General features: G+C 45.7%; 1 protein-coding gene and 1 long non-coding RNA gene across 2 annotated transcripts in view; both read left to right on the forward strand.

Annotated features, from left to right (window-relative positions):
- The first annotated feature begins 17,120 nt into the window (after positions 1-17,120).
- On the forward strand, positions 17,121-20,023 carry LOC122229599. The gene is made up of 3 exons (XR_006207076.1): positions 17,121-17,351; positions 18,295-18,394; positions 18,580-20,023. It is a non-coding gene; the product is annotated as an uncharacterized LOC122229599 (long non-coding RNA).
- A 2,482-nt stretch (positions 20,024-22,505) lies between these two features.
- DSCAM (DS cell adhesion molecule) overlaps positions 22,506-26,540 on the forward strand; it is a 754,840-nt gene continuing 750,805 nt past the window's right edge. The window contains exons 1-2 of the mRNA XM_042902977.1: positions 22,506-22,563; positions 22,926-23,222. Of these exons, the coding sequence (XP_042758911.1) occupies positions 22,506-22,563; positions 22,926-23,222 (355 nt within the window). The remainder of the gene's footprint in view (positions 22,564-22,925; positions 23,223-26,540) is intronic.

Raw genomic sequence — 26,540 nt, forward strand, 5'->3', positions numbered from 1 at the left:
TTGTGTATGTTGAGTCTTTCATTTTCATTCCATCTCAAAATATTTTCCGATATCTTTTTAGATTTCTTCTCCAACCCATTGGTAATTTAGGAGCATGTAGTGTCATTTCTGAATATTTGTGAAGTTCCAAAACTTCCCTTTGTTATTAATTACTCATCTATTTCATTTGTGGTTAGAGAACATACTTTGTATGATTTCAGTACTCTTTGTTCAGTCTCGTTTGATGGCTCTGTATATGGTCTACGTGGAGAATGTTCCATGTACACCTGAGAAGAATGTGTAATCTACTCTTGTTGGGTGCTTTAGAGATGTCTGTTAGGTCTAGTTGATTTCTGTTTCGTTGTTGCATCCATTATTGAAATGAAGTATTCAATAATTATTTTTGTATTATTTAATCCTTTCTTCAGTTCCATCAGTTTTGCTTCACTCATTTTGGGACTCTGTCATTAGGACATATGTGTTTATAACTGTTATATCTTGTTGAAGAATTGATGTTTTATCATTATAAAATTTCCTTCTTTATCTCTAGAAACACTTTTTTTGTTGTTTTGGTTGTAAAGTCTAATTTGCATAATATGTATATAGCTGCTCCAGTTCTTTTATGGTTGTTGTATATCTTTTCTACCCTCTTACTTTCAAACCTTTTTTTTTAAATCTTTGCATTTAAAATGTGTCTTCTCTAGATACCATGTAGTTAGGTCTTGTTTTTGTTTTGTCCAGTCTCACAATCTCTGCCTTTGGGTAGATTATTTAACTTATTCACGTTTAGTGTTATTATTGATATGGTTGAATTTATGTACCCTTTTACTTTGTTTTCTATATGGTTTTTTTGTTTCTTTGTCTCATATACAGATTTCTTTTGCATTAAGTGAACATTTTCTAATGTTAATTTCTTTAATGGCTTTCACTATGTATTATCTAGGATTTTTTTCTTAGTGATTGCTCTAGATTTACAATATATATCTTCATATCAGAATGTATTTTAGGGGTCCCTGGGTGGCTCAGTCGGTTGAGTGTCCAACTCTTGGTTTTGGCTCAGGTCATGATCTCATGGTTTGTGAGTTGGACCTCCCCATTGGGCTCTGTGCTGACAGCATGGGGCCTGCTTGAGATTCTTTTGCCCTCTCTCTCTGCCCTTACCTGGCTCTCTCTCCCTCTTAAAATAAATATATAAACTTAAAAAATGTATTTTAGGTTTAGACTAACTCAATTCAAGTGAGATTATAGAAATGGTAATCCTATTTAACTCCACTTCTTCCTCCACTTTCTTATATAATTAGAAATTTGTTATATTAACCTTATTCACCATTTCTGATTTTCTTCATTTATTTCTGTAGATTTGAGTTATCTTGTGTCATTTTCTTCCTTCAATATAATTTTGTTTCCATTGGCCTCTTTTGTATTGTTATTGCGAAATATGTTATAATTTTGTATGATAAAAGACCAATAATGAAATTACATGCATTTTTTATGCAATTGATTTTTTTAATCTTTTATTTTATTTTTGAGAGAGAGAAAGACAGCGTGTGAGCAGGGGAGAAGCAGAGAGAGGGAGATACAGAATCCAAAGCAGGCTGCAGGCTCTGAGCCGTCAGCACAGAGCCCAACACGGGGCTCGAACTCACGAGCTGTGAGATCGTGACCTGAGCTGAAGTCGGACACTCAACCGACTGAGCCACCCAGGTGCCCTTTATGCAATTGATTTTTAAAACAGGAGAGAAAGGAGAAGATATTTGGAATTAATTACATATATATGTAACTACAATAACAATTAACTATGTGATTACCTTTATTGATACTCATTGTTTCTTTGTATGAATTTGGATTACTGTCTGATGTCAATTTCATTCAGTCTGAAGTACATCCTTTAGTATTTCTTGTAAGTCAAGTATGCTAGCAATGACTTTTCTGTTGTTTTTTTTTTTCTTTCTTTCTAGTAATGTTATTATAGCACTTTCACTTTGGAAAGATAGGCTTGTGGGATATACGATCCTTGGTTGACAGTATTTTTTTTTCCAGTTAGCAATTTGAATATGTCACTCCACTGCTTTGGCCTCCATTGTTGCTGACAGTCAGCTGTTAATATTGGTGGGGTTCCTTTGTATGTGATAAATTGTTTTTCTCTTGCTGCTTTCAAGATTCCTCTTTGTCTTTGGCACTCAAAATCTTCATAACAGATGTGGGTTTAGATCTCTTGCATTTATGAGACTTGGAGTTCATTGAACTTCTGAAATACATGGATTAAAGATTTTCATCAAATGTGGGCTGTTTTTAGCCATTGTTTTTGAATATCTTTTGTGTTCCTTTCTCTCTCCTCTGATGCACTCATTACCCTTATGTTGGCATGCCTAATAATTTCCCACATTTACTGAGACTGTGTTTAGTCTTCTCAGTCTTTTTAAAAAATTTTTATCATTTCTTAACAACTTATTGTCAAGTTAACTAACATACAGTGTAGACAGTGTAGTCTCATCGTTTTTTCTCTGTTCTTCAGACTGCATGATCTCTATTGGCCCATGTTTAAGTTCATTGACACCTTCTTCTGCCAACTCATAGCTACTATTGAGCCCATCTAGTAAGTTTTTTTATTTTGATTATTAGGCTTTCAGCTCCAGAATTCTCAGTTGGCTTGTTTTTATGATTCCTATCCCTTTGTTAATATTCTCAATTTGATAAGACATTGTTATCATACCATCTCTTAATCCTTGAAGCATGGATTTAGCTCTTTGAACATATTTACAAGATATGCTTTGAAGTTGTTATTTATTTAAACCAAAATCTGAGTGGGAAGTGGGAACCTCATGTTCTTGGCTATATCTGCCTGAGATAGAGTTTCTTCTTCTTCTTCCCCTCCCCCTCCTCCTCCTCCTCCTTCTTCTTCTTCTTCTTCTTCTTCTTCTTTGTTTAAGTTTGTTTATTTGTTTATGTATTTATTTTTATTTTTTTATTTTTTATTAAATTTTCTTTAATGTTTATTTATTTTTGAGAGAGAGAGACAGAGTGCAGGTGGGGGGGCGGTGGCAGAGAGAGAGGGAGACACAGAATCTGAAGCAAGCTCCAGGCTCCGAGCTGTCAGCGCAGAGCCCGATGTGGGGCTCGAACTCACGAACCATTGAGATCATGACCTGAACCGAAGTCGGATGCTCAACCGACTGAGCCAACCAGGCGTCCCTTCAGTAGACCTTCTATCACACTGAGGTTGGAGTGGGGTGGGGAGTGAGCAAATAATGGCTCAGATGCTACAGACACTCACTGTTCTTACCAAGATATAGTAGATTTTCTTAAATAAATGTTTCTCCATTTAACATATGTCTGCTGTAGTCCTTTAGGACAATTTCCAAAGACTTAATATTTTTTTAATAATTTTTTCCAGTTATGGTTATTTCACTGGGGAGAGAGAATATGTAGCTTCTCATGTCACCATTCCAGAAGTGTTCCTTTTTATGTTGTCTATTTTTGTTTACAATTTTAGTTATTTAAACTTTTTTCTCAGACTTACACATGTACTACATTTGGAGTCATATAGTTTACAGGGTTTGCTGCAGTAACACTATTCCCACCCTTTTTCTTTTCTCCTCCACAGAGAAAAATCACTCAATTCTTTTTAATTCACTTAAAAAATTATCTCCTTGTTTAGAAGTAACATGCTTATATAGCATCTTTTCCTTTCTTCTTATTTTTAAAAAATTTAAATCCAAGTTAGTTAACATATAGGGTATTAATGATTTCAGGAATAGAATTTAGTGATTCATCACTTACATATAACACCCAGTGCTCATCCCAACAAGTGCCATCCTTAATGCCCACCACCCATTTTCACATCTACCACCCAAAGCCCCTCCAGCAACCCTCAGTTCATTCTCTGTATTTAAGAGTCTCTTATGGTTTGTCTTCCTCTCTGTTTTTATATTATTTTTGCTTCCCTTCCCTTATGTTCATCCATTTTGTATCTTAAATTCCACATATTGGGGAAATATATGTGTGTGTGTGTGTGTGTGTGTGTGTGTGTGTGTGTATATATATATATATATATATATATATATATATATATATATACCACATCTCCTGTATCCATTCATCAGTCGATGGGCATTTGGACTCTTTCCCTACTTTGGCTATTGTCGATAGTGCTTCTATAAACTTTGGGGTCCATGTGCCCCTTCAAAAGAACACTCCTGTATCTTTGGAAAAATACCTACCACTGTTGTTGCTGGTTTTAGGGTAGTTCTATTTTTAATTTTTTGAGAAACCTCCAAACTGTTTTTTAGAGTGGCTGCACCAGTTTGCATTCCCACCAGCAGTGCAAAAGAGATCCTCTTTCTCCGCATCCTTGCCAACATCTGTTGTTGCCTGAGTTGTTAATTTTAGCCGCTCTGACAGGTGTGAGGTGGTATCTTATTGTGGTTTTGATTTGTATTTCCTTGACGATGAGTGATATTGAGCATTTTTTCATGTCTGTTAGCCATCTGGATGTCTTCTCTGGAAAAGTGTCTATTCATGTCTTTTCCCCATTTCTTCATTGGATCATTTGTTTTTTGGGTGTTGAGTTTGATAAGTTCTTTATAGATTTTGGGTACTAACCATTTATCTGATGTATCATTTGCAAACATCTTCTCCCATTCCGTTGGTTGCTTTTTAGTTTTGCTGATTGTTTCTTTTGCTGTGCAGAAACTTTTTGTTCTGATGAGGTCCCAGTAGATCATTTTTCTTTTTGTTTCCCTTGTCTCCAGAGACATGTCAAGTAAGAAGTTGTTGCGGCCTAGGTAAAAGAGGTTGTTGCCTGTTTTCTCCTCTAGGAGTTTGATGGTTTCCTGTCTTACATTTAGGTCCTTCATCCATTTTGAGTTTATTTTTGTGTATAGTGTAAGAAAGTGGTCCAGGTTCATTCTGCATGTCGTGTCCAGTTTTCCCAACATCATTTGCTGAAGAGACTCTCTTTTTTCCATTGGATATTCTTTCCTGCTTTGTCAAAAATTTGTTGGCCATACATTTGTGGGTCCATTCTGGGTTCTCTATTCTCTATTCCATTGATCTATGTGTCTGTTTTTGTGCCAAGTACCATACTGTCTTGATGATAACAGCTTTGTAATACAGCTCGACGTCCGGAATTGTGATGCCTCCTGCTTTGGTTTTCTTTTTCAGGATTTCTTTGGCTTTTTGGGGTCTTCTCTGGTTCCATACAAATTTTAGGATTGTTTGGTCTAGCTCTGTGAAGAATGCTGGTGTTATTTTGATAGGGACTGTGCTTATCTAGTGTCTTTAAAAAATATTCCAGTGGTTACCTGTGTGGCTCAGTCAGATGAGTGTCCCACTCTTGATTTTGACTCAGGTCATGATCTCAAGGTTTGTGGGATTGAGCCCCATGTTGGGCTCTGTGCCAACAGTGTGGAGCCTGCTTGGGATTCTCTCACTCCCTCTCCCTCTGCCCCTTCCCTCCTACCTCTCTCTCAAAATACGTAAATAACAACCTAAAAAATATTCCAGTTTTAGGTACTATTAACTTCCCATGACGGATGAGGATCGAGCTTTAGTTCACTCTGACTTCGCCCTGTGCACATGTGCTTCCGTCATGCATCTTTCAAGATAGTTGTAATGTTGATTATACCGACATCCCATGTTTATATTTTCAATATCCAGTGTCTTGAGTACCATCAACTTTCACAGCTGAGCTACACAGTATACTCCTTTTGTTTTCCTTCCCATTTTTAAACATTTGTTTTCCCAAGAATTAACATCCATTTGGGTCTTTTGTTTGCTTGGTTTCCTATGTGCTTACTACGAATTCCACACCCTCTTCCATTTGTGTAATTCTCCCCACAATGTGTTCAAACACCCAGATGTCTTACGAGTTTTACCTCTCTGAAGATATCTCTCCAGGAGCTTCTGAGCAGACACTGTCTGGACTCACTGCTCTCCGGGCTTGTGGTCCAGCTGCTCTCTGGGGTCCTCACCATGATCGATCCTGGAGACTGTCTGAATCTGTGACTTGTTTTAGACCTCTTATATCCTGTATGTCACATCTTCTTTCTTGGTTTCAGTTTCATTGTCGTGAAGCTCATCCTTCGGTATGACCTTGATAAAGGGTGTAGGGGAGGTATATTTTTTGAAACCTTGTATTATGAAAATGTACTGATGCCAGTTATTAATAGTTGGCTTACCTGGGCACAGGATTTTAGGTTGGAAATAATTTTACCTGTGATTTTGTATGACATGTTCTTCTGCTTTCTAATTTCTAACACCATTTTTGAGAAATGCAATGTCATGCTGATTCTTAACCCTGTGTATTAAACCTGATTTTTTTTTTTTTTACTAGGAGTTTATAGTATCTTTAGTGCTGTGCTCTAAAATTTTATAGTGTGCTTAGGTATAGGTCTGTTTTCATCTTTTGTGCTGGATATTTGATGGTCCTCTTCAGTCCAGAAAATCATGTCCTTTGGATCTAACAAAGTTTCTTGAATTATTTCTTTGATGACTTTCTTCTTTCCATGTGATCTTTCCTCCTTCTTTATCTCCTTTAATTTAGATGTCAGCCTCCATGGACTGGTCCTCTAATTAAAAAAAAAAAAAAAACTTTTCTCTAAATTTTTGTTTTGCTTTCTAGATCATTCTTTCCAGCCCCTCTATTGGATATATCAATGTTGCTATCTTTTTTTCAGTTTCTGAGAACTTTGATTTTGATTTTTGACTTTTCCTTTAAAAAATAGCATTTGTTCTTATTTTTATGGATATGTATCTTTTACCTTTTCTCCCTGAGACTATTGGTTGATCTAATGAAGTTTTCTTGCTGAAGAGTCTCTTTCCTCTAAGTCACTATTTTTTTTCCTATTTGTTTTGATCACTCACTTTCATAAGGAATGCTCTCTTCACGTGTCTTTTGCACTTTTGAATATTTAATCTCTGTATTTTTAAATGTTTTTTTTTAAGTTTTATTTATTTATTTTGAGAGAGCGTGAGAGAGAGAGAGAGAGAGAGGCAGAGAGGGAGGTGGATGCAGGATCTGAAGCCGGCTCTACACTGACAGCAGTGAGACCGATGTGGGACTTGAATTCACAAACTGTGAGATCATGACCCGAGCTGAAGTCAGACACACAACTGAACCACCCAGGCGCCCCTCTGTATTTAAGAGAAGAATTATAAAATGTTGTTTGGCAGCTCATCGACTCTCATTGAGAGTCATGGTTCTCAAAGTGTGGTCTGTGAGGACCAGCTGTGTCAGCATTCCCAGGTGCTTATTAGGTATGGATGTTCTGGAGACCCTCTTGGACCTTCTGAATACGAATTTCTGGTGGTTGCACCCAGGAATCTGTATTTTAATGCCCCTCTCCCCATAATTTTTATTCGTGCTGAAGTTTGAGAAGCACTGAGAAATATAGCGTATTCTGCCTGGATGGTTTCATTGGGGGAGCTCTGCGTGTCAGTGTCTTTATGCCCTTTTCTTGGACTGACCAGGAATCCCAGGGTGATCTCTGGCTGCCAAACTGCAGAGAGCCTGAGTAGGGAAGAAGCTTGGGAAGTCCCAAATCAGGGCGTAAACGTTTCTTTAATGCCCTGTTTCCAATTTGTATTCAGTTCTCAACTGTGTCTGCTTCCACCCAGCCTAGAGATTCTCTCCTTCTCTAGAATTAAACCTTCAGTCATCAGCTGTTGTGGCAGAGGGGCTCTTGCCTTTGTCCATCTTGCTGATTCTGCTACACCTCACCCTCCACGCCTCTGGTTTCCATCTCCCCATTTGGCTCCCCCATTCCAAATAAAGTCTGCCAGAGCCTTGCAGGATTGGGCGGCTGCCTGCACCACCACACCTCTTTCCCTTGGTTACCAAATTCCTGCTCCAAGGACTCCCGGCTGTTCTGTGAGTGTAGCAGCCCTCCTGGCCTGGAGCCTTGGCACAAGCTTCTTCTCTAGTGATGCTTTCTCCATCCTCCTTCACCTAGCCCAATCCCTTGCCACATGTAATGGGTTGAGATGTGTCCGCCCTCCCCCAAAGCTATTGAAGTCCTAACCCACAGCATCTGTGAATGTGACTTAACTGCTTAACTGGAAATAAGGTCTTTGCAGATGATCAAGTTAAGATGGAATCATTAAGGTGGCCCTAAGCCAGTAATTCAATAAAATGGGGGAAATTTGGACAGAGACAGGACTGCACAGAGAGTGAGAGCACTATGCAAACATGAAGGCAGAAATTTGGGTGATGCTTCTACAAACCAAGGAACACTGAGGATGGCCAGAAAGCCACCAGAAGCTGGGACAGAGGCCTGGAGCAGAGTCTCTGTCATGGCCCTCAGAGGGAACCAGCCCTGCAGACATCTTGATCTTAGACTTCTGGTCTTCAGAACTGTGAGAAAATACATTTCTGTTGTGTAAGTGGCCCGGTATGTGGTGCTTTCTTACAGTAGTCCTAGCCGACCAGTACCCTACCCTCTGTTCCTCCTCTGTGATGCCTTGTCTGATCTCCCACCCTTGGTTAAGTACTCCTTTGGTATATCACTAGCTTGTACTTTTCCACCAAAGTATTTTCATCAGTGCAATTATTTAATTGTAATGGATTTATTTATTAAGTAAGTGAATACTTACTTAATTTCTTGTGCAGTTATTGGTTGTATTGGATTTATTTATTAAGTAAGTGAATACTTACTCAATTTCTTGTGAAGTTATTGGCTGTATTGGATTTATTTATTAAGTAAGTGAATACTTAATTTCTTGTGCAGTTATTGGCTGTATTGGATTTATTTATTAAGTAAGTGAATACTTACTCAATTTCTTGTGCAGTTATTGGTTTTATTTGCTCCACATGGGTCTCCTGCATGCAGGGAATTGGGGCCATGTCTATTTTGTTCACTCCTGCATTGCAAAGTGTCTGCCAGTACATGGTAACCTCAGCGCTGAAGGACTGAATTTGCTTTTGTTCCATCTTTGTACCTCCCTGGGGAAGCTAGGTTGGCTTTGGATTTATAAAGCAGTCTTTGACCTTGGCCCGTCTATTGGATGGGACGTCCTGAGCCAGCCCTCCAGCCACACTTACTGCGGGTGGGTCTCCCACTGCACCTCCTGGGATGCCAGCGGAGAATGAGGGAACTGACCTTTACTGACAAAGCGGGTGGCCCACTGAACTCATCTGGGCAACTTATGTCAGAGTTGCCGGAGCCTTGATCCCACTCCCGACCAACCTCCCTGGGTGATTCTAACATGAAAATCACTGCCCCTAAGCCCGTTTGCATCTGTCTTAAGTGGAATGGGAACTTACTTGGTCACCTGGATTCCGGGCTCATAGCAGATTGAAATATATGAATATGGAAGGGGAGATTTACCAGAAACTGTTCCCATGCGCCAAACAATAGAGTTCCCCAGATGCAAAAGGGCCACTAAGTACAGGGACAAATAGACCTCTGACCTACATTGTGAGGCTCATAATGATGAGGTTAAGTTATCAGCAAAAATTTTAGAGCTCCACATGCGTTCCGTAAGAAGTCAGGATGCAACAAATCACTGTCAAAAGTATTGCCAAATCAAGCATTTCTGATGTTTCGGGCACAGCCCTGAGCAGGGAGGATGCTTTGTTTAAACCTTACAAGAGCCTTCCGGTTCATGTTCTGTTGATGTTTGCATTTTGCAGATGAGGAAACTGAGGCCCTGAGAGATGGAGTGAGCTGCTCGAGGTCCCTTTACTAGTAATTGGAAGGACAAACCGTAGCCCTCATTTGTCTGAGTCTGAAGTTTGTGATATTAATCTTTATTTGAAGAAATTCCTTTCGTTCACCTAAAAGACAAATTTTGTTAAGAAAGTTAATTTATGAAGAACATGTCATCATTTATCAGCACGGTATTAATGAACCACTGTTACGTTTACTTAAAAATTACCCACAGGAAAAGGGGCACCTGGGTGACTCAGTTGGTTGAGCATCCACTTTGGCTCAGGTCATGATCTTGTGGTTTGTGAGTTCGAGCCCCACATTGGGCTCTGTGCTGTCAGCACAGAGCCTGCTTCGGATCCGTTGTCCTGCTGTCTCCCCGACTCATTCTCTCTCTCTCTCTGTCTCTCTCTCTCAAAAGAATAAATATTAAAAAATAGTTCACAAAATTATCCATAGGAATGGATTGGATAATGGTTGACAAATGTGAACTTTTCAGTACTTATTTAATTTATAATCAGAGCACTTTGGTGGATAAAGAGGAAAACAGAACTATCGTGTTTCATTCCTTTGCATCTTCCGAACTGTGGCAGATCCATACGAGGGATATATGTGCTGGGTTTCCACAGTCTGCGTAGCACCGACCGGCAGAAGACTGCTATTTTCCCACACCTTCCCCCTGCTGGCCTGTCCGAGGCTACCCGGGGAAGGGGCTGGCCCGGCATAGGACGCTCCTGGTCAGCTGGGCGCCCCCCACTTTGGCCTCACTTCCCCGCGTGGTGAGTTCAGATCAGGTTGTGATGATAAGCCGACGCTGACACGGAAATGTGGGAATGAGAGAGAGGGGAGCTTGCAGCGGTGTGAGATTTACTTTCTTCTCACGGTAGCAGGAAGCTCCCTCTGGATCTCTGCTTGCAGGTACGACCGCAGCTTTGCGTTTTCTCTGCAGCTTGGAAGTTCTGTCCTCTAAGACAGGTCATCACATTTTCTTCTAGGAAGTCCAAAGACAGGAAACAGACATGGAGTGAGAGAGCATTTTGTATTCATCCCCACTCTTTCCTCTAGTGGTTGATTATGGAAACCCCCAACCTAACAGATGGTTGGGTGTGGGGCTCTGTGTTGAAGATACTATTATTAACAAATGACATGCACGTGTCCTCCACAGAGAGTTCCAGGAGGCCAGCTCTCCAGCCAGACGATGCTCTGATATGTTATTGTCTGGGACGAAGGCGGCTCCATGCACAGAGGAGAGAATAAGCTGTGTTCTCTCTGAAGGGCAAGGATAAGAACTGAATGGCTTATTGGTTTGAATGGCTAGAAAATACGTAAGTTCCCACCGGATTGATTAAGAAGCACGGATGTAATTTTCAGAGTAGACATGGGTGGGCGATCCCTAAGTGATTTGTTGGTTCTCTGTGTTTATTGAATCAGATATACTGATAGCAACCCTTAGGGCTCCATGGTTCCTCGAGCTTCACTCTTAGCTGGGATTATACTTGTGGCTTCTCAGAGTCGAGAGGGTCCTCAGAAGCCTAAACGAGTTAGAGAATGAGGGATCCAAAAAAGGGAGAAGGTTCCAGAATTTATACAGTAATGAAAAAAAAAATAGGATGATTTGGGGCTGTCGCTTATTTTTGGTACTTTTTTCTTGCAACCAGCGTCCATAACCATTGATCAATTTAGGTTGCCAGGTGGCAAAAGTCCCCAGACATGGTAATACTTAAAATATATACGAAATATTTTAGAGCTGTAAGTCATGACACTGTAAAAAGTTGTAGGGATGAGTTTCTCACATTCCTGCTGGTTAACAAGGAGAGAGAGAGGGAGAGATGCACATTAATGCCTGCCTTGTTCTGTAATGCAAAATCCGTTCCCTATTTCTCTTTTGCATCAATTCTACGAGGAACACCGAAGGCCGAGATATTTCAAGAAAAATTCTCTGGCTCTGGGTCCAGCACTGTCCGATGTAACTGTCCGCAATAACGGAAATGTTCTCTGTGTTCACTGTCGATGTGTTAGCCACTAGCCACGCATGACCGCTGGACCCTTGAAACGTGGGTAGTGCAACTGAGAAACTAAATTTTCATTCGATTTTCATTAATGCACCTTAACACATCAATAGCCACATGGGGCTAAGAGCTAAGATATTGGTTCTGACCTATCGGACAGAGTTATGGACAATATCTTCCTATAGCTCATTGGTGTCTTTTTATGCTAGTGACTTTTAATTGAAAAGGTACAAATATGCATGTAAAGTGAAATAAAAGTAATCAGAAAACATCGGTTTGGTAAGAGAAGACTATTTTGTGAAATTACCCCACCCGACTTCTTCCGCTTCAAAACATCCTGACGGCGGTATACGGGCTATGAGGTTGCCTCATCTTTTTAATGGCGGCGTAGTATTCCATTGGCTAGCTGTACCGTATCTAACTGGGACCAGTAGTGGATATATATTGTTTTCACTTGCAGTTCAATGACTTTCCATCCACTTACCTCTTTGCACGTGTGTGGGGCCGGTCTTTTCTGTGACAGCAAATGGCACGAGAAGAAAAGTCTCTAAGACAACCCCGGGATACAGGATCAGTTAGGATTTAATAAGTGACCCTCCTTGCGTTGTTCTCCGAAACGAACCAGAGTGAGCTGAGTTTCCACGTGGTGGGTGTGACGCCGATTGGAAGCACCTCGAGAGAAGTGGTTGCCGCCCACTTGTGCCCACCATCCCAGTCCGTAACAGGAGCTCAACAAAGTTTGTTGAATGAACAAGGAGATGTTCCAGTTGTGAGTCGTACCCTGAGGTCTTTTGCCTACTTTGGAAAGCATCAGCTGAGGATTGAATGGGCGCCCCTTGTCATGGAGAGAAAAAGCTATCACTAGCTCTGGTAATCAAATATTAATTAATTAATTACTTTTAGAGAGAGAGAATAGGGAGAAGGGGCAGAGGGGGAGACACACACACACACACACACACACACACAGAGACAGAGAGAGAGAGAGAGAGAGAGAGAGAGAGAGAGAGAGAGAGAATCTCAAGCAGGCTCCATGCTGAGCATCCCGTGTGGGGTTCCATCCCATGACCCTGGAATCATGACCTGAGCCAAAATCAAGAGCCCGATGCTCAACCAACCGAGCCATCTGGGCACTCCCAATATTATTTACTTTTTAATTGCCTCATACCCATTCCTGGAATAATATCCACTACTGTTCCTAGAGAAATAGTAATAAAGAAACTAAAATACTGAGAGTTGCTCTTCAAAAGTTTGCCTGAAATTTGGTAAAATCCATGGAAACTGGTATGAAGAAAGGTGTCATTGCCCATTTTGTGCACTGCGAGTTCTGCTTAGCTGCTCCCGTGGGGCTCCCTAAACTGAAAGGATCCTGTCCCCGGTCAGTGCACGATGTCACATTTCTGCAAGGCAATGGACGGGAGACGTGGCACAGAAGGAGAAGCCGAGTTTGCACGGCCGAACTTGGGCACAGTTTCCAAGTGGAAGGTCTCTCCTTTCCAGCTCTGCCCACCACAGAGCTCCACGAACACTCTGCCCTTTCTTCCATAACCACCCCATCTCCCTTCCTTTCCCCTGAGCGCTCACCTGTGCAGGTGCTTGAACCAGATGAGCCCTGGAGACCGGCCTCCTTTTCTTCTGTCACCTCCTCTGGGTGTTGGCTTCTGACTCCTCCCCTACCCGATGGCTCAGCGTCTGTGGGGCAGTGGGGAAGTGAACCTTCCCTAGGGGTTTTTGTAAGAGTCGGAATGAGCTCTCACCCAACACATTTTCAGTGTAACAAGGCAGGACCAGAAAGGTCAGGAGGGAAGGAGACCAGCGAATGTGGACCTTTAGGGTCAGCACTCCTACTCCGCATGTGCCCTTTGCATTACGGCGCCCACAGACTGCGTCAGCCTTCCCAGTTGACTTTATTTTATTTCATTATTGCCTTTTAATTTAATATTTTTATTTTTATTAAACAATTTTTTTAATGTTTATTCATTTTCGAGAGATAGTGACAAAGCATGAGTGGGGAGGGGCAGAGAGAGAGAGGGAGACACAGAATCCGAAGCCGGCTCCGGGCTCTGAGCTGTCAGCACAGAGCCTGACGCGGGGCTTGAACTCACAATGTGAGATCGTGACCTGAGATGAAGTCGGACTTCATCCGACTGAGCCACCCAGGCGCCCGTAATTTTAGATCTTCTTATCAAGAAAATAAAAAGGATCGAACAACCCAGAAAAGGTAATAAACAAGTAAAATATGGATCTACTGTTACGCAGACAACTACCGTTACGTTCATTGCAACGGATTTCACACAAAGAGCTCATGTTATACGTTGTTGTACTGGGTTTTTCTAAATCAACCTCTTCCTTTTTTTCTTTCAATGATTTTCTTGCTTCTTTCTCCCCGTTTCCCATCCTCAGCCCAGTCGGGGAAGAGATGTTTCTATCTGGTGTGCAACATTTTCCCACCTTTACGAAGTTGCCTGCACACACATATGCACTTACACGCGCACACACACGCATATAGGCTTTCTGTTATTGTTTGATTTATGAAATTAGATATTTTATATATTCCTCTGCATCTTTATTTTCTCAATTAAATGTGATGGAAGTGTCCTCACATCACTGATTTTTTGTTTTTGACTGTGATGTTCCAAACGTTTGCGTGTTCTAAAATTTATTCGGCGTCCCTCACTGATGGGCGCTCAGATGATTTTTCTCTTATTCATTCTTTCTTTTTCTGTCTATTGTCTCAGCAAACAATGCTCAGTGGATAGCATTGTGCAAATAGCTTTAAGTACTGGTTATTTTTTACCTCAATGGGAGAGATTCCCAAGAGTAGGATTGCTAAGTTGAAGGTAAGTGTATTTTTGTTTTGTTTTGCTTTTTTTTTAAATACATATTGCCAGAATCTGTTAACAATAAAGAAAGCTACAAACACATTGCGTCGCCACCAGCAGTATCTGAAAGTGCCTTTTCTCCCTGCACCCCGCCAACATTAGGATTCCACCTGCTTACTTTTGGGTTTTGCGGGGAGAGGCAATGTGTGATTGTTATTTAAATTTCCATTTTGTCGCCTATTTACGCGATTGAGCGTCCCCTCAGGTCCGCTGGCTGGTGTTGTCTTCTGTGAATGGTTGTGTTCAAATCCTGGACGCGTTTTTCCATTGGCTCGATCGTCTTTTTGTTATCGACTGGTGAGTGTTCAGTCTTCTGTTGCTGTTGGGACATTAGCTGTCCTGTGTGTGGTGACAGGGCCCCCAACTCACTTCACCTTTGCCTTCTATGTTGTTTTGCTATATTTTGCTGTTTAATGAATGCTCGCAGTCGACTGTCTTTTATTTTACAGCCTCTGGACTTTCTGTCGTGTTTACAGGTATATCCCTGGCCCCTCGGTCACAAATACGTTTTCCAGGATATTCTACTGTCTGAATTGCTTGGTTCAAAAACATTTCTTTTTCATCTTTCCAACGTGGGGGTTTTTTGGTTAGTTTTTCACATGAAGCATTTAAATATGTCTGAAATGAGGGAGGGTCCAATTTTATCGTATCCCGTTTGACTCCTCTAAAGATGTCCAGTTTTGGTTCCTGTAAATTGAGAGGAGACCTTTGCTTGTCTAGTGCCGTCTGGTGTGCTGAGCTGTGGCTGGGGACACGGGGATCACCCGATGGCCCCGGACTGCCTCCCCGACTGCCGCCCTCAGGGCCGCACTGGGTCGCTGTCAGACAGTGCCAAAGTCACAGGCCAACCCCGCGTGTGATTCCTTCTCCACGTCCAGAGCCGGGGCACCACCTGACGGGAGGCCCAAAGCCAGCAGCGTTGAACTTCTCAAGTCTCACCAGGGGGTGGTTTGTAACCCCTGGTTTCGGACTCAGGCCGACTCGCACGGGCTCAGCCGCAGGGGCTCTTGGGCTCCTGGGCTCCTGCCGGTGGACTCTGTCATGATCTGCCGTCTCCCCTCCTCCCGGCCAGGCCGCCCTCCTGCACTGAGTCCGGGGTTGCGTGATGCACCCGCTCCCACGGGCCCATGCTTCCCTGTGAAGCGTTCTCTGCTTCTGAGACGCCTCTGATACCAACCTGTTTTGACCTTTTCTTATAATTCAAATCTCTAGATTCGGGAACTCTTCATTTGAAAATTAACTTGTTAGAGTGGCTATCAGCAAGGCACCTGCCTGGTTGGGAGTAAAGAAGGATTTATTTTGATGAAATGTTTACGCAGATTGAGATGAGTTGACGTGTAAGAAGGCTTTCTCCCCCTTCCATCTGGGGTCCCTTCCCATTCTTCGAATCCGCTCTGCCTCCCAGCAGGTGGATGAAATGTAGCGAAGGCCTTGGGGGGGGGGGTCTTGCCTCATGTGCGGTTTCTCTTGAAACCCCGCCTTTCTTTGTCGTCATTCAGCAGATGTCCACTGAGCACTTACTACATGCTGGACACTGTTGTAGGGTTGCTGACTGCGACAGGGAAGAGAAAGACCAGGCCCCAGCCATCACAGAGGTGGATGTACCTAGGAATAAATACCTATGTGTGTAATTAAATATGGAGGGTAAATACTGCAGGGCAGAATATGCTGCGGTTTGGGGGCTTGTCAGGAAGGTTCTCTGTGGGCAGCCGAGGGAACGGTGTTTATGGAGAGGGTGGGGACGTGTTGGTCGTGTTTGAGGAGAGGCCAGGAGCCAATGTCCAGGGTGGGAGTGGGGAGGCAGCAGGAGACCTACCGCACAGAGCAGGGTGGAGGTGGCGGAGTTGGTGGTAGTGGAGGGGCACAGGGCCTGCAGCCACGGTGCGGACTGAGCGAAAGATCAGAAGGCAATGGAGAGATGTGAACGGAGCTTCCCGTGATCTTGTGTGTGTGTGTGTGTGTGTGTGTGTGTGTAAAAGATCATGTTGGCTGCATTACAGCGGTGGGTGTGATGGTAGAAGAGAACAGGAACGTGAAAAGCCTCTGAGAGATGGTGGTGTCCCTGTTTTTGGTCAGCGTCTCCTCTGTCCACACAGGCACCCAGATGGATCCCGGGAGTCAGCTTAGTGTCCTCCCTCTCCCGCACCTCTTCCTCCCTAGCCTTCTCATCACTTCCTGCTTTTCCCTCACCACTTCCTCCCTCTCTCTTACCACTTCCCCCCACTCTTCCTCACCAATTCCTCCTTCTCCCTCACATCACTTCCTGCTTCTCTGTCACCACTTCCTTCCTCTCCCTCGCCTTTCCTCCCTGTCCCTCACCACTTCCTGCTTCTCTGTCACCACTTCCTCCCTGTCCCTCACCACTTCCTCCCTCCCCCTCAGTACTTCCTGCCTCTCCGTCTCCACTTCCTCCCTCTCCCTCACCACTTCCTCCCTCTCTCACCACTCCCCCCTCCCTCTCACTACTTCCTCCCTTTCTCTGACCACTTCCTCCCTCTCTCCCTCACCCTTCCTCCTCCCTCAGCACTTCCTCCCTATCTTTCCCTGCTTCCCCCTCCCTCTCACCACTTCCTCTCTCTCCATCACCACTTCCTCCTTCTCTCCCTCTCACCACTTCCTCCCTGTCCCTCACCACTTTCTCCTCTCTCTGTCCCCACTTCCTGCCCTCTCTTCCCTGTTCTGAGGACACTGATCCTTACCAGACATAGAGGGCTGTCCTTGGATTCAAGCTCTGCCCCTACCTGGATGTTTCTGGACCCTTCTGAGCTGAGGCTCCCCCAGCTGAAGAATGGGAATGACAGTCACGGCACGTATGTCACAGAGCAGAATTGAATTTGGTAAGCATCCACAGCACCGGACATGCCAGCACTGAATAACCACCACGATGATGGTGACGGCAGCTGTCATCGCCATCACTGGTGTTTCCGAGTTCGACGGTCTCACCTTCCTACTGTGTCCCAATATTACAGGATGCAAATGTCTTCATCCCAGTACCGTGGCTCTCATGGGGTCTCAGTTGTTCTCCATCTGGACTCAGGCTAGCTTTCTGACTGTCATCCTGTGACCTTCTCAAGTCCCCTGGCCATTCTCCGCCGCGTCCCTAGCAGGGAATGCTTCCAGAGCATAAATCTGATCATAGCACTTCCTGCTTCCCATAGGTCAGTGGCTTCTGCTCACCTTCACGATGAAGTCCAAACCCTTCTCGCACCAGTTCCTCTGTTCCTGTCTCGTTTCCTGCACACTGTTCCCAACACACACCCACTAGCTGAATTAATGTGCCACCCCCCAATTACAGAGTTTATTTCATCAAATTATCGCAACTATTATCCGAATCCCCCGTTGAATTGTGAGGTTAGTAGGGACAGTGTCTTAGCCACGATTTGTTTTTAAATGTACAGTCAAGTGTGTAAGTGCACTAATCTTAGGTGTACAGCTTAACGAATGTTTATGTGTGTATGTATCCTTGTGACTTCCACTCAGACACAGAGAACATTTCAAGCAACCCAGAGGCTGCCTAGTGCCCCCTACCTCCCTGCTCCACACTTAACTCCTCTCTGAGCTCCCGGGGACCATTCTAGCTGCTGTAAGTAGCAGGCATGCTCTGAGTATTTGCGGAAGGTGTCCGTGAGCTCAGTGGAGGAAAAAAGGGACGGCCCCCGGACACTCTTGGCCCTCTCTACCCTTTGCAGTTCTCAGACCGGAAGTATAATAGTGCCTGATTTCATTTCAACCGAAGTACCAGCCTCCAGGATCGTACATTTACTCAGCATGTTTCTACAGGTCCGGCCTCAGACAGTAATGACCGTAGGTGGCGGTGCTCGGTGTAACCCCTATCAAACCAGCTCCCATACCTCATTTTGTCAGCTTGACAATCTGTAAGGTAAGAAGAACACATATGCTTATTTTCATCTTCCAAGGGAAGAAATCGAGGCTCCAGAGAGCCTGAAGTCCTTCTCTGGGCACCACGCGGGGGTCTCTGGTACACACAGCACGAGCAAGGGGTGTGGGGTCCATGGCCATTTCTGTCGGGACACCCTTCCCATGCCCTTTGCTTTTTGATTTCAGGCTTCTTGGGTCCTGTTACGGGGTCAGTTGTGTCTCCTCTAAACCATATACTGAAACCCTAACCCCCGGTATCTCAGAATGCAACCGTATTTAGAAGCAGGGTCGTTACAAGTTGCAGATGTAAGTAAGATGGGCCCATACTGGATTGGGATGAGTCCCTCATCGAGTATGACTGCCGTCCTTGGACAAAGAGCAGAAGAGACACGGTCACGCAGTGGGACGAGGCCACGTGAAGCTGTGGGCTGGCGCGAGGCACCTACAAGCCAGACGACGGGGAGGACTGCCTGCCGGCCACCAGAAGCTGGGAGAGGCAGAAAGGATTCCCCCCTACAGGTGTCGAAGTAGAGCTGTGCCCACACCTTAATTTTGGACTTCCATGCTCCAGGACTGTGAGACCAGAAATTTCCGTGGCTTTCAGTCATCCGGTTTGGGCATCCAGAGGACGCTGCTGCAGGCTCCTTTGGGGAACTACTTGCCCCCTTGGTCAGAAAGGAGCGAGCCCTCCCACTGCGGCCACTGCTGACATTTGTAACCCCAAGTGCCTCCTCACCCATCCCATCTATGTGTCACCCCAGCCCCTCCTTTAGAACGTGGCTCAAATGCCACCACTAGAGAGAGATGCTCTTCTCAATCCTGCAAGAGAACATGGAGGAGAAACAGACGATGAAATCAGATGCTGCTGCCGACGCCCCCCACCCCCACCCCACGGTCCTTGTTTCCTGTTTAGCATAATTCAAGTGGGCGAAAAGTAGCCTGGGACACTTTTATCTGGCTTGGGCCGGGGGTGGGGACGGGAAGACAATGACTTACAGAATGCCTTCATTTCAGGTCAGAGGTTGATTTTCAGGAGGCCAGGTGTTAACATTAAGTTGGAATACAAAAAAAGAATTCCATTGTTGGGAGAGGTTATGGAGAGGACACAGCTTCCGGTAGACTGAGGGCTGGCCCGAGGCTCTTTTCCCCTCCACCTGCCCCGCCCCCCCAAGCACCTTCAACGAAACAACCTGGAGAGAGTAAGGTGCAACTGAGACCATCTGGAGGGTACAGGAAACGGGATCTCTTCAAGGCCTCTCTGTAAACTTTTAGGATTCTGGAAGGCTGGGGGAGATGCGGTTCTATGCAGGGGAGGGCAAGCCTCCCATGTAAGTTGCCTTGTTTATTGCACCTGGGGCAGACCCCGCTGAAGCAGCTGGTCAGTTTCCTCAGCCTCCCCTTGCCAGGCCACGTGCAGGGTGTCACTTTCAAGTTTCACCCTTTAGAACTCCCAGAACTCCTGATGGGGGTTTTGAAATAACACAAATTAAAACCCAAGTGTATCTGGTCAAGTTCCTGGTGTCTGCTTGATCAGGGTAGAGCACCCCCTTCCCCCTGATTCAATTTTGCATCTTGACATCTTAATGGAACCGGCAGGCTCAGCTAGATTGCCATTTCCCTCCAAAAGACTTCTCCAAGGGTGAGGGTGAGTATTCTTTCTCTTCTGAATTTCCACATAGCGTAATGTGTACGTATCTTAGAGCAGGCTTCGCTTGCTCCCTGCATTACAGATCTGCATTCCGCTTCACAGCTGTTTCCTGGGTGTGTACATGTGCCAGGCCTCGGGGACAGCTTCCTAAGCAGGAGAGATAACGGCGCCTCCATTCACGGAGCTCACAGTTTTGTGGTATATGTGGGTTTTTATTTTGAAATATGTTCTAGAAGTCTTTGTGGGAAGAGCTGCTCTGTTAAGCCTATTCTAGATCACTACTAACCTGGTCAATCTGGGGCAGGTGTGTTAGATAGACCGCCACAGACCCTTCATTGGCCTCCTGGGGGTCAAATCCCAGGCGTTTGCACTGGAATCCTGCCTCCCAGAAGGACCTGCACTTGGGGTTAAATGCTCTGCGGTTGCCATCTTGAAATGTTCATTGCTTTGAACAATTATGTTGATTTGGCATTTATGCCTCCTGTGCTATCCTGCCACCTTCGCAGGAGGGGTTCTTGCCTACCCACTCCCTCATTGCCGTGGTGCCCTGGGTCTTGACCAGGCTCCTCCCCACCCCATCCTGCAGCCAGTGCCATCTGGGTAATGTGAGAAGAGGAGGTCTGGATGCTGTCACCCTCAGTGTGCCTGGTAGGGGCCTTGGGTGGGCACGCAGGGAGTGTTGAGGCTGCGCATGCAGATTGCGTGGTATTTTAGGGGAGGGCCTAGCGGGGACTGCCCCTGCCCCAGGCTGCCCTTGCTGGGGATACATTCCACAGGTGACCTGACCAGGGCCAGACTCTCACCGCCCCTGATCTGGCTACAAGTGCTTCCGGGCTTGCAGACGGAAGCCCCTTGAGAATCTTCTATCTACTGTGCACCGGGGCAGTGGCCTGTGGGAAAGGCAGGACCCTGCTGGGGGCACAGTGCATTGGCCCAGTGGAGGGCGGTAGATGGGAGCTCCTGGGGCTGTGCTGAGTCACACGCCCTTGCCGGGGGACGATTCCCAGGCCCGAGGGAGCAAGGCATTAAATTGGAAATAAAAACCGCCACAACCGTTTGAGAGAGACTGAGAAACAAAGGGAAAAGTTTCATATTTTAGTCTTTAATAGCGATTCTTTCCCTTTTGAAAAAGGCACTCCCCGTTTTCATTTTGCACGGGATCCCAGCCCCAGCCATAGCCGTGCCATGATTTATTACAGGGACCACACAGGCTAAGGAGACGCACAACCACACGAGTTAGGAGCCTTGGGAATGTTCGTTCTGCACGTGACAATAACCAGGCACAAGCCGCACCTCAGGTAAGTGGCCAAATGGTGCTCTGATGTCTGATCCCAGTGCCTGAGCGCCCGACTGTGAAGGCGGAGAGGAGCCTCACACATGGCCGGTGTGCAGTTAGCATTCTGTGCACTGAATGAATGGGTCGAGGAGCTGGACGTGGGACCAGAAATCACGCCCTCCCCTGCCCTCCCGGACTGCATTTAGGAGAGCCCAGTGAGCGAGCACCCCACGGGTGCAAAGCCGGAGGACCCCCGGGGCCGGGTAGGGCAGGGCTGGGCCTGCGGTCCTGAGTGGGCGGCAGCACGTGACCACCTGCAGCTGCAGAGCGATGGCGAGCGCGCAGCATCACTGGCTCAGCTGGCCCTTCCTCCCACACAGGGCCTGGCCATCTTGTGCCCAACTCTGGTAAAGCACCATTTTGTTTCTGCCTCACCATTTGCTTTTCCTGTAATTTTGCGAGCCGTTGTAGGTGTGCTTATCTCTCCTTTTGCATATGGAGGGAACCGTGGGGCCCACTCGTTTCCCATGAGCCCACCTCCTCCACCCCGGACGCTTCTCGTCCTCAGGCCTGATTGCCCTGTCCCTGAGCATTCTACCTTGGATCCGAAACCGGGGTGCATTCCAGCTTGTTTTGTTTGTTTTTTGCAAAGTGATGAAACATGGGTGCATGTCCCTTTTAAGGCTTTTATTTTAATACTGTGACTTCAAGAACCATACAGAACACTCAGGAAATATAATCATACTGGCTTTTCACACTAACGTGGAAGGGGTTGTAGGTTTGGAATTACTCAAATTACCACCAATTTTAATCAGGCTTTTTTTTTTTTTTTTTTTGCACCATCCAGAGAGCAAAATTAGAATTGCCTGTGTTTGTGTTCTACAATGTATTTGAGATAATTAAAAATTAGCCCGTGAAACCATCGAGATCATTATAGGAGCAGGAAGGATTTGGAGGCGGCCTTTTCCCTCCGGGCAAATGAGCTGGACTTTTAGGAGAGTAAATACGAAATCTGAACCCGGCTGCACATTTTACTAAAACGGCTAACATCTCATGGTCACCTCTGCCTAGCTGGCAGGCCTCCGGAATAGCCCCCCCCGGCCGTGTCTTATTAGCAACCTGCAAGAAAATAACTAAAAATAATCGGCCGTTGAAATGATTATTTAAGCCTCTAAGAAACGCATCCTGATGACTGTGCGTGACTGTGTGGTGGCCGCGCTCTCGTCGCTCCTGCCTCTCCAGTCCGGCTCCACTTCTCCGCTGCTGCTTTAAGACTGCAGAGCGCCCCAGCGGCCAGAGGCAGGGGAGGGGGTCCCCGCTCGCCTCCGCGCCGCTCGCTCGCTCGCTCGCTCCGCGCCCGCCCGCCCGCCTCCCAGGCAGGGAAGGTTAGCGAGGGCTCACTGCGATTCGGGCCGCGGGAGAGGAAAGATGAGCCTGCCCGCCCGCCTGCTGCCTGGATGTGGAGGCTGAGGGCCGGCGCACGGGAGGCCGCTTGCTGCGCAGTCGGGGCGCCGGGTGCCCGGGATGAGCTCACGCCCGCGTCTGCGGCTCCGTCCACCTGCCGACCTGCCGGCGGCCCCCTGAGCTGACGGCGCACCTGGGCTGCAGCCCCGCCGGCCCGCTCTGGCCGCAGCGTTGGGCGCGGCGCCCGGGAGCAGGTGTGCAGGAGCGCAGCGCGCGGCGAGCGCAGCCCTCGCCCCGGAGCCCGGCCGCGCCGCGTGCCCGGGCGGCTCGGCAGCAGCGGCGGCGGCGGCGGCGGGCGGGCGGCGGCCCCCGGGCAGGTGGCGAGCGAGCGGAGCCGGGCGGAGCGCGGGGGGCGAGGCCGGCGCGTCGCTCGCGGGAGGCCGGGGAGCAGCAGGGGCATGTGGATACTGGCTCTCTCCTTGTTCCAGAGCTTCGCGAATGGTGAGCCTTTCGGTTTGTGGTCAATTTCCTTGCTTGTATTGACCGGAGTGTGGGGGGCATCGGATGCATGGGGGAAGTCTTTCCCTTCTCCTTCCCCCCATCTGTGCTTAAACTGTCATGCGTTTCTGTCTTTCTTTCTTTTATTTAATATTATTTTTATTTCTTTTGGGAGGAGAGGAGGCAATGTAGAGAGGCCGGGGGTGGGGGGGGGGATTGCTCTGTAATCATTTAAAGGAGCTTACCTAGCAAAGTGACAGCTGCGAGCTAACTCCAGGGCTAGATAGCTACCTCATTCAGAATAAACCAGGTTTGGCGAGAGGAGGGGAGAGGGGAGATCGCCACTTTGACACATTACAACCTCAAAGGGACATGACATTCCAAGTGTGGGCAGGTGGGGGGTCAATTAAGAGCGGCTGGCTTCGCATTCAGAGCTTTTTGAGCTTTTAAAACATGTGCTTTAAATCTGCCACAATTCGTCTCCGGCAGCACTGAAGCCTTTAAGAAAGATCTGTCCTTCCTCCCCCCTCCCCCCGCGGTAGTACATCTCCCTCACAGTCATTTATGTAAAATTATGCACTCCTAAGCATTACATCATCTGAGCTGTTGACAAATTTTTAAAAACACCTGTATAGTTGCACAAATGACATCAGCGAATATTGTAAAGAGGTTCCTTGCCTCGCGCCCATCAGTGTCACATTTTGAGATGCTTTCTTCCTGGGGATTCGAAAAGCTATTGCTCTTGCCTGAGTCAGACCCAATTAGTAAGTGTGCCTGCACCTTAGTTTGCCCGTCGCTGTGTAAATATGAACTTACATGTATGAATGGCTTCCTCTCACTTGGGAACTAAGGGAAACTGTCCTCATTTGGTATTGCCCGGGAGTAGTTATAGCTTCAATTCCCGTTCCAAATTTTGGAACACAAAGCTGCATCAAATGTATGACTTGCTGACAGTGAAAATTAAACCATTAAAGCAGAATCCCCTGCCCAGGAGACACAGAGGGTGGGGGTGGGGGTGAGGGGGTGGGAAGGAAGAAAGAAATCTCACCCTTGTGAGAAAATACCAGAAGCCAAGGGGAGGCTCTCAGATTTTCTTGAAAGATGCACACGGGTGCGTTTTCTGTGCTGTCTAGATAGTGTCTAAATCATCCCACTGACAGGACAGAGGAAACACAAGAAACTTTGTAAAATTAATAATACAAAAAAAAGGCGACTGAGAACAGGTAGAGAAGAAGGCACTCCTGAAATTAACAGGGAAATGATGCTTTGCTCTCTAATATAACCTACAGCAAAGTGTGCACAACTTTCATTTGGAGGTTTCCCAGCAGGCGAGGATTGCAACAAGTTCTGACATGACCCCATCTTTCCCAGAGGGCACTCTCCCGCTCCTGCAGCCTCCTGGGAATTTACCTTGGGGGAGAGATCTGCTGTAGCTAATGTGTGCTGATGCATCAGGAAAGTCGGCCCTTTATGCTGCTCTGCTAATGTGAACCAGGAGAAGACGTAAAAAATGCTCACATACATGTCCCTGTGCCTCAGAGCCTTGACGGCCTGTCTCACCTGTCAGGGCGTACCTCTCCCGACTCCTGGGAAAGGTCGGGATCATAGGATGAAATAAGGTTTCCATCCTGTGGGGAAATACGTGTTTCAGGATGACAGACGACTTTGTGCTTCTGAGTGTCAGTCAGTCCCTGTTTTACAGTTTTACAGTTAGAGGTGACAGAAATAGTGTGGAAGAATTTCTGGAACAGTCTCTGATGCAGGGATTCTATACATGCGTATGACTTTTAAAAAAATCGATCTCCATACTGAAATGATAAGAAAATCATAGTGAGACAATTGTGGAAAACCTCAAATGTTCTACAAGGAAAATCTATGCAAAGAAATGCACGCGCATTTTGAGCCTTATCCTCTTACACCTTTTTCAAGACCTTTAGGGTTGATTGATAACCACCTTATTGGCTCTGTAATGAATGCAGGTAGATTTCACAATATAAGGGTGCATATCAAATGAATATTGGATGTGGCTGTATTACGTGGTCTGACGCTATCTATCAGAAGGCTGTGGAACTCTTATATAAAAATGGCCCTCTCTTTTTATGACCAAGCATTCAAAAAAAAAAAAAAAAGGCCTGACTGTAGAGCTTTGGGCTCTTTTATTCGGCGGCGGGGGGGAGGAATTAGCTTTAAAGAGTTTCTCGATGAATGATGTTCAATGGATACTGTGCAAAAAGGATCATAAAATACACAGTCATGTGAAAATAGAGTATGAGTCCAAATTGGAATGCTCTCTGTTCAGAGGATCACATTTCAAAAATGTGAAATTAAATGGTTCCTACCCATCTATCTGAATGAGACTTTAAAAAAAAACAGGATTTTTTTTTTTTTTTTTTAACAACTATCATAGTTTGGTCTACCTTAATTTAAAAAAAATTCCTGAATGTGTGTGATGAAAGATCTGTGAATTTTAATACCTAAGCTGATTACCACTAGGCCTCAAATAGCAAAATGTCTGACAGGATTTACACAAATATATTTGTAAAGGATTATGCAGTTTGATAGTCTGGGGTGCTGACAACATCAGAACCCCACAGTGCATTTTACCAGTAGACAATAGCGTTTCTCCCGCTGATGTAATGCGGTGCACATGTATTTCTTAGCGAAGGCACGGTTGCTGGAGAGGCTGCAGACGGTATTTTGGGTGAAAAATAAAAGTGAGCGAGCAGTCCCTTCATGGGTTAAACGCTTGAATGAATTACCTCACCTGATCAGGTGCTGTCATCATGTTTAAAGCAGTCAACTTGCTCTGCAACGTTCTGGAAATACTCACCGGAGACCTTCTGTTACAGTGTGAGGAGACAGGGTCCATATCTGTGCAGACACACGTCCCTGGATGGCTCTTCAGGACAGGATCACACTGCATTGTGCTTGGCCACAGTTTCTCTTGGTTTTAACCCCCCGGAGCACATTGTAGTTTAAGATTCCTGTTAAAAGCAGGAGCAGGCCTCTGGATAAGCTGAATAAGGAACAGTGAGCATATTTATTGCATAGAATACATTTTTGCTAGTATCTTTGCGTCTCTTTATGTACCCACGTGTCCCTGACATCTTTTCCTGAGCCGTGGAATCTTGACCTTTGTGGCTTTGCTGTTTTCACAGAGCTCGTGGAGATTACAGGAGGTGGGTGCTGGGAGAGAGACAGGTGCTCATCAGAACAAAAGTAGGGTGTCAGCCCCTTCCCGGCATCACGGGCTCGTCTCGACAGGATATTGCATGCTGCGAACTGGGCATTTTATTTAAATTTAGGAGCAGGCCTTTGTGA

The sequence above is a fragment of the Panthera leo genome, chromosome C2 (genome assembly GCF_018350215.1).
Source record: "Panthera leo isolate Ple1 chromosome C2, P.leo_Ple1_pat1.1, whole genome shotgun sequence".
NCBI classification, from domain to species: Eukaryota; Metazoa; Chordata; class Mammalia; order Carnivora; family Felidae; genus Panthera; species Panthera leo.